A 9,064-nucleotide genomic window follows, 5' to 3' on the forward strand; every position below is an offset into this window, starting at 1 on the left:
TCATTACCTCAGGGTCTATTGCTGGAAGTTGGTTAGCAGCACTCCCTAAGTAGTGTTTTGTAGAAACTAGTTACTTCTGTAGCAATGTTTTCTGGTTGGTGAATAATGTTTCCTTTAGAATCACAAAGGCTTGTAATTCTATTCTGAGTCTGTCTTCTCCTTAAGCTGGCAAAGAAGTAGGCATTGTTCTCATCACCTAGTTCTAACCATTTATTCCTAGATTTCTGCTTTAGGATACTTTCCTCCACTAGGCTCCATTTCTCTAGTTTCATCTTCACTTCTTTCTCTTTTTCAAACAGGAGATCTGGTTGAGTGAGATGGCCCCTTTGCGTTTGTATGTCTTGCAGCTTCTTCCTATAGAACTCCATCTTCTCCCCTATGTTCCAGAATTCGGTATGATTCAGTTATTTCAATTCTTTCTTCATTTCTTTTAGCTTCCACCATATGTTTTGCATGTGCTGCTTTGTTGTAGTCTTGTACCATGTATTAGCCACAACTTTTAGGAAATCTGTGTGATCTACAAGGCAGTTCAAGAATCTAAAAGGCTTTGGACTTCTTTGCACATCATTTTGTAATTGGACACACAAAGGAGTGTGGTCTGAAATCCCATGATTTAAAATCATTACTTCAGTAGTAGCAATTGCCATCAACCATTCAGCATTCACAATGGCTCTGTCTATCCTGCTCCGGATGTGACCATTTGACCAAGTATATTTCCTCCCTATTACTCGTAATTCTGTCATGCCACTAGTTTGTATAAATTCATTGAAATCCCTTACTTCATTATCTTGGACTGGGTTGCCAAATTGCTTGTCTTCTAAATCAGTTATAGCATTGAAATCCCTAAAGACTAGCCATGGAATTTGAAGATACCTATTTTCCCCTTTCAACTCTTCCCATAACTCCTTCCTTGCCTCTATAGTATGTAAACCATAGATTGTTGTCCAGTGTAGTTTTAGATGTAATTGAGCAATGCTAAGGATTCCATGAATAGCCTGAGAACTCATATTAGTAGCTTCAAATTCCAACCTGTTTGGATCCCACATAATCCATATTCTTCCTTTTAAGCTATGTGCATAGTTTGCACATCATTTCCAGTTAGCTGCAATTTTTTGAATTACTCTGCCAACATTATCTTACTTCACTCTATTTTCTAGTATAGCTATCAGTGTTATATCATTATTTACAATGACCTTCTTTACCTCTTTTTGCTTATAAACTTTATTTACACCCCTCATATTCCAAGCTATAAGTTTCATATACTTGGTTGTTTGGATTTAGGATCCCCAGTATCCCCTTGGTAACTACATTGCCCTTTTTCCATATTTATATCCCCTATCTCAAAGCTAAGAGGACTGAATCCATTCACCATATTAATGCCAGTATCACCCCTTATGCTTGCCATACCACTTTTAGCTGTAGATTTTCTTTTAGCTGGTTCTCATTCTGGTAGTTCCTCATTCTCAGTATCCCCTATCTTGCTTGCCTGTATTACATTGTCAGCTGGAATACTTTCATCTTTTTCAGCCCTGCTTGGTTCTGCTCTTCTTCTCCATTCCATCTTTGGTTTTTGTTGCTTTTGTTTCCCTTCTATAGCTTTCTGAATATTTCTGCAACTATGTCCAACCTGAAGGCACGTGTGACAATACTCAGGAATCCAGTCATAGTCAATTGATTGCTCAAAAACTTTTCCCTTAGGATCCATCACCTTTAGCACAGTAGGCATACCTTTTGTAACATCCATTTCAACCAAAAGCCTTGCATAGGAAATCCTCTCAATTTTTGAGGTGCACTCATCTGCATACAGAGGTATTCCTAATCCACTACCTATCCTACTAAGTGAATCCATACTCCAGCAATTCAGTAGCAAGTTGGGCAGTTTTACCCAAATAGGTATTGTCTATAATACTTCCTTACTGAAATCAAAATTAGGCGACCAGGCTTTCACAATTATAGGTTTCTTATCATATACAGTCCAGGCATCAGCACAACATCCCTATCTTCCATGCTATTATGCTTGACAACGAAATATCCATCATTATGGAAGTATATTTTTGTTTGCTAATGAAGTTTCATTGTGTGGCAATAAATCGATCTAGCACACCAATTGAAGGGGAGTCACCCACAACATACAGCACAATTGCATGTTGCCATTTCACCGTTTCACGATCAACCTCTTTTGTGTCTAGTTCAACTATTTTTTCACCATTTTTGACTATCAGAGCAATAAATTTGAGGTTCATACCCTCTAGACGCCAAATTGTTTCTAGCAAATAGGTTCACCCACTCCTTCTTCTATTCCTCTATTGGTTTTTTAGGAATTTGAGCTTCCTTCGCCATAGCTAGCTTCATTGTTTCCGTCTACTGTACCTCCTTCCTCTGTATCACCTTTTCAACTTCAATGTTCTCCGCGATTGGGACTTTCTCCAGTTGTTTCACACTTTGGCTTTGTTCACCTTTATCAATTTGAGTGGATCTAGTTGAATTCACTCCATGCAAAGGCGGCCACATCTCAGTAATATATATTAACATTTGATTTCTCTCTACTTTCTCTCTCTAAAAACAACGACGACAGAATGGGGATGTGCAGTTTACTCATGCGAATATAAGTTCGGCCCAGAGGGAGCTTGGATATAAGCCTAGTACGGATCTGCAGACGGGATTGAAGAATACATTTGCATTTTTAAAAGCTAGAATTGCACATTTGCAATAATAGCCCATATATACTTATAATTGTCATATTCATGCAAAAAATAAATTTTTATATTTTTACAGTATTAAATAATTGTTGTTAACCATTTTTTATGCACAAATAATATTTTTATTATTTTATTTGTCATTTTACAAATTATTTTATTAATTAAAAATGGGTATTTAAAATCTGGCCCCATTTTTATTTAATTCGGACCTAAAAGCTACCCAAACCAACCCAATACTCAGGCCAATTTTAACCCCTTAAACCAGCCCAGAAACCCCAGGCCCATACCCATCTACCCCAACCCAATGCCCGGCCAAATCCTGGTCATTGATCATTTTGATCAATGGTCCAGATTAACCCTTTCCTAAACTAAACTAAATGATCCCCCCCCCCCACCAAACCCGGTCATTCTCACCCACACAGCTGCCCTGAAGTCCCTTTCCTCTCCAATGCTCTAAAAACCTAATCCTAATCGGACCTCGATGTCACTCATCTATGGCTATTAATGGTGGTTTCTCACCACCCCCAGGTCTCTAACGACCACTCATCTATTGGTATCACCATCTCCAGGGTCCTCAAGGGACCAGGGTTAGTCTGCTTGCATCTATGGCCCTTTCTCGCCTGTTTCAGGCTGTTCCAGTGTGATTCCGAGTAAGAGCTTCCTATATTGCCTTAGATCTATGGGTTTTTGAGCTTTCTTCTTCACCTCTATGTTGTTCTTCTCGAAACCATAATTTCTTCTAAACTTCTTAGATCTGTACAGATCTGAGATGGTTTGGACCTATTTTGTAGGAGTTTTACAACCTTCCGATTTTTTACAGGAACCCTCTGATTTTCGAATGATTTTCCATCTTTCTAAACTAGGGTTTTCCGGAAATTTCTTTTTCCAAAATATTTGATAATCTTGAGTGTTTAATCTTCTTTTTCTCATATGTTTTTACCGATTTTGTAGGGTTTTCTCTAACCTTAACTTGTTTATACTAAAAGCCCTAATTTTTTGACATTTTTTGTTTGGTTTTTGAGTTACTTGTGTACTGACTTTGTTCTTGCTTTAGTTCTTGTGATTTTTCTTTAGCCATTTAGATGTCTCGTGATTTTATTATCCTAATATGCCTCTACTAAGTTTCTTGATTCAACTTTTCTACTGATTCTACATGTCTATGTTCTTTCTGGCTATTCGTGGTAAACCTATTTTTCTCCTTAAATCGGGGTTGTTTTGAATGTTTGATTTTATCAATTTGCTTTGTTTAGACCTATGTGTTGAATCCTGACTATTCATTTCTTGCCTTATTTTGTTTGCGAGACTTGCTGACTCTTTATGTGATTTTCTCTTTGATTGAACCCTTGACTATTCTGAAGTTCTTATTTTCTGATTTTATTTGAACTCTTTTCCTTAACAAAACCTTTGATTCTTACTTCTCTACTCGCTTTTATTGAACTTCTTGCCTTAATTAGTTTTCTCTTGCCTTATTTGTTATTTGCTGATTTTCACTGATTGTTTCCTTAATTGAAGTTCCTGTTAATTCACCCCTAATTACCTGTTCTGTACCCAAGTCTTGCTTGATTCCCTTCCTTAAATATTTGTCTTGCTTTTACCGTTGATTGATTCCATTGATTAAGGGGAAGACTTACTGATTTTATGTGTGTGACTGATTCTTTGACTTTCCCTAATTGCTACATAATTGATCCCTTACCTTATTTTGTCTAACTCTTGATTACTATATAAACTCCCTCTTATTTTAACTTCTACATGAATAATAGATCAAAAACTACCACTTTACACTCTGAAAAAGACCCTCCCTGCTCTCTTTGCTACTTGTGATCTCTGTTATTCTAGCCGGTTGCAAGCCAAGGCTGGAAATTGCAATACCTTTCTCACATCTTGTGTTTTATTTCTTTAACTAGGTATGCTTCTGATTAATTTTAAGAATCCAAACCTATGTGTTTAAATACTGCCTATTCAAATCTATGATCAGCATATTTCCACTCTTACCTGCTTGTTTGCTATCTTGTTTAACATATCTACTTATGAAACTAAGCTTGTTCGACTGACTACTGTTTATCTAGCATGCCTAGACTCTGCCTTTGTGTAATTAGCATGTATTCACCTATTAATACTTTCCTAGCATGCCCATCTAAGTTTTTGCCTGCTCTGCCTCACTCCTGCTAAGTTAATTACTCTCCCTAGAATGGCTTCAATATGTTTCTACTGTGATCTTTGCTGCATGACCTACATCACAGTTCTGTGGAACCCCTTTAAGAGTTTTATTAAGGTGTATCCTCTATGTTTCCAACCCCTCTTCCCTTGTGTAATGGTTGTTTGCCAAAGTACTTCCTAAAATTGTTTATTCTATGATGTATGTTTTGATTGCAAATTGTTCCTTTATACTTTCCTTAAACTGTTTTATCACTAATGGTGTTCAGAAGTTCTTTTCAGTCCTAAGACCTTTCTTTTAAACTCTTTCAAACCATTATGCACTTTCACTTACTCCTAGAATACTAGGTCCTGCCCCTCTAGTATGTATACTGCTTTGAGACCCTTGAGATCTCTTTAAACTCTGGCATATCAGGGCTGGCACTTCCACACTACATAATAATCAGTTATTATTTGAGAAAGTTCTAGGTGTGAGCACTGCTCGGGATCCTTGAGGTCCTTAGGGAACTCTGACACACCTAGACATGAAATTGGTTATGGAACTTTGGGCATTTGAGACTATTGGAGGCTTGTAAATTACTTTGGGCCTACTTCAGGCTCCCTATAGTTTAATTTCTGTTCTATTTATGTAATTTTGTTAATCATTGGTCTGTAATAATTAATTGTAAACAAACAGTGGGGTAATTAGTGAAAAATGGAGGGTAGTTGTATATTGTGGGTAAATTGGGTAGATAACATGCTTATAGGGTCTATTTTGATTCAAATGTGTTTGTTAGATAGTATGCTTATAGGATCTGCTTGGGTTTAAATAAATTCTGCATGCTTTACCTTCACACAATTAGAAGCCATGCTTATAGGATCTGAATCAGTTTTATAATTAGATATCATGCATATAGGGTGTAAAGTAATTGAAATTCAGTTTCCATTACAGCATGTATTCAAATTCGTCTCCTTAGAAATCATGTCTATAAGATCAAAATTAGCTTTTACTAATTAGATACCATGCCTATAGGATTTAAAATCAGTTGTAATAGAAATTATGCCTATAGGATCTAAAACCAGTTTAGTTAGATTTAAAATCAGTTTGACTCGTGCTCTTTAGTTCTGAACCATATTAAATATCACTAGAAAGCATGCCTATAGGACCCAAATTGCCCGTTTAAAAATTGTTTACTGTTTTACTGCATTCCTAATCAGTAATAGATACCCTGCTCATATGACATCATCATTATACGCTTAGGCAAGCCTATAAGATGATTAAAAATCCTCCAACTGTAAAACTGTGTTCTATTATCTGTGACTGCTCATAATCAACAGGTCTAAAATCAGTAGGCAAGCTGAATAGGTCCTTGACACTTTGGTCCAAACTCAGCGCTGCATATTATCTGCTCACCTAGATATCATGCTCTAAGGCTTTCTCTTAAATACCTGAAATTGTTGTTTGAGACATGCACTTGTTTTATTTGTGGAGGTAAATGTGAGCCTTTAATTATTCCCTTTTTAAATGCAGTCCTAATTGTTTTGATTGATGCCTAGAATTTTCTCCTTCAAGTACTTTAAGATGGTCCAGAAATACCTAAATCAGAGGTCCTAAATACCTCCAGGGCCACCAGGAAAGGACGGGTAGTGCACGTATAGGACATCATTCAATGTTGCTAGAACACTTTAGGCTATGACCAAGAGGAGGGAATTGGGTAGTAAGGATATGATGACTACGCGCTAATGTCACGTGTAACCCCTCATTGAGAAGTGATTACCGGGCATTGTGTGGGTATGATCTTATAGGCTAACCAACCTAGGACCCCTCTTTCCCAACTCCTGTTGTTTAAATAAATTTATTTTTCTTTATATATGTGCAGCTTGTTCAAGCCTTTTCCCTGTTTCATTACTTGAATCATACATGTGCTTAGAATGCCAAAACATGACTTTACTTGCAAGTACGTGTTAAAACTATTTATTTGTTTAAAATGACTAATTCACATAGTTTGAGTTCGGTCGGGACCCACCATTGTGGACCGCGAGGGGTGCCTAACACCTTCCACTCAAGGTTATTTCGAGCCCTTACCCTAATCTCTGGTCATGTAAACTAGTCCATGAGTTAATCACTCTAAGTGCCCTAACGCACCATAATATGTTAGGTGGCGACTCTTCAAATACTCAATTCACAAAAAGGAAACAAGTTATTTTCCCCATAAATGTCGAAACTCGGACTTCCCCGTCAAAAAAGGAAAAAAGGGGGCGTGACAGCATGACGACTCTACTGGGGATTATTTTTAGGCTCTTACCATAACGAACTTATCTTTTGTGAATTAGTCCAAGCATGTTCTATCCCACGTAACCTTTCCCCTTATTTGAATTTAACAGTCTATTTTCAAGCATTTATGATTTCTTTTCCAGAAACTGACTTGTCTCCTTGTTTTCTTTTTCTGTAACTGTCTCTTCAATTATTTAAATACTGCATTTATTATTTTCTTACGTGCAAATACTTGACAACATGTTATTTATTGCTGCATAAATCATGATCAACATCATACTCCACTCATGCATAATTAATCATATAGCAACGCTTGATGAGTGTGTGCGCTCTTCCTATATATTACCCTTTAAATTCGGAAAGGTGTATTTGCGGTAAAACTAGTCGATCAACGGTGTGTTTGACGGTTTCGTGCCTTTTCCCTCAAGTTGTCCTCTTGAGGGTCCCAGTCTAGACCTCTATAGCAACCCTACTCTGATTAAATTGTACATGCATCATGGTTAAACCTAGTCGGGTTAATATGTTGTCCACATAATAACCCTTTAAGACAAGCCTTGTCCAAAAGCCCATCTGATTTTCCATAATCCCAACGGACATAACCACGATTATGTGCATTAATTTGGAGAAATAAGTGTCAATATATTAATCATTACTATATAAATAGACGAACCTGGAGGGGAAAAGGGCCTAACTCTCTTTGTTTTGCAGAAAATGAGGCACGAGGTCCCCAGATTCAGTATGGTTAGCATACCCTCACTTTTGCCAGATTGGTGGAGGGATCTTCCTTCGTGTGACCAAAACTATATGAAATGAGTCTTAGGAAACTTGCCTTCTTTGATGGACCTTCCGCTCAACAAAATGTTGATCGAGGCTGCAACTATGTTTTAGGACAAGGAAAGGGTTGTGTTCCTTTTTGGGAACATAAAAATGACACCTCTTCTAGAAGAAATAGGAGGATTTGCTGGGTTACCTTGGGATATCCCTAATCTATTGGCACCTGAAAATCGCACTGCTAGGGGATTTCTGAAGATGGTAGGTCTGAAGAAAAATGATAACTTGAAATGCCTAAAGGACTCCTACATACCTTTTGAGTTCCTTTATGAAAGATACGGTCACAGCAGCTCCTACCGTATTTTTGATGATGAGTTCTTAATTACTTCTTTAGGTTGGATTCATCATAGGGTCTTCGTGTTTATTATGTGTTTCCTGGGCATGATGGTATTCCCAATCTAAGGGGATAATATCCATACTAGGTTGGCTATGGTAACCAAAACTCTGATGGACGAAATCGAGGGGGAGACATACACTATCGTCCTATGATTGTTGCAGACATATACCGGGCTTTGGAGCGATGTCAGAAGGGGTTCAAGTTCTTCGAGGGTTGTAACTTGCTACTACAGGTCTAGCGGTTGGAACATCTCCAAAAGGGACAATACCATCAAGAATTTCCACGAAGGCCGTGAAAAGATCATATAGCCTTCCATCATCCCAAAAGAATGAACTACATTCCAGACATGTTTGCTCAGCCAGAGGACGCTATGGGATGGGTACAGCTTTTCGAAAATTTTACTGAGGATCAAGTCCAGTGGATGTTTGAGTGGTTCCCTACCGATGAATTCATCATCAGATCCAGGGATTTTCCACACTTGGTGTTGATCGGGTTGAGGGGAATATACCCTTACGCTCCTCTCAGGATTATGAGACAAGCAAGCAGGAGACAAATCATACCACGGGTTGCCAAAATATGTCACTTCAGAGCCAATTTCCAAGGTGACGCATCCCGTATAAGAATGAAGCGCAACACATGTGGACCTTGAAGATTATTATGGAGAAGGATACTATTGATCCAGACCGATATCATGTGGGCCACTCATACCTTTACCCTTCGTGGTTGGAGGACAACATAACTAGGGTTGTTGAGCCAAGGACTGGGCCAGGAAACAGGGTTATAGATGAG

General features: G+C 37.9%; 1 protein-coding gene across 1 annotated transcript; it reads right to left on the reverse strand.

The window, feature by feature from the left end:
* Nucleotides 1–404: 404 nt before the first annotated feature.
* Nucleotides 405–1,046, reverse strand: LOC138885854 (uncharacterized). The gene has a single exon (XM_070166842.1). It carries the CDS (start codon nucleotides 1,044–1,046, stop codon nucleotides 405–407), a length of 642 nt encoding a protein of 213 aa, XP_070022943.1.
* Between the last annotated feature and the right edge of the window lie 8,018 nt (nucleotides 1,047–9,064).

This window comes from Nicotiana sylvestris, chromosome 2, assembly GCF_000393655.2.
Source record: "Nicotiana sylvestris chromosome 2, ASM39365v2, whole genome shotgun sequence".
Classification (NCBI taxonomy): Eukaryota; Viridiplantae; Streptophyta; class Magnoliopsida; order Solanales; family Solanaceae; genus Nicotiana; species Nicotiana sylvestris.

Excerpts from the sequence above, each read along its gene's own strand:
- LOC138885854 (XM_070166842.1), bottom strand. The coding sequence starts at position 1,046 with ATGTGGGATCCAAACAGGTTGGAATTTGAAGCTACTAATATGAGTTCT.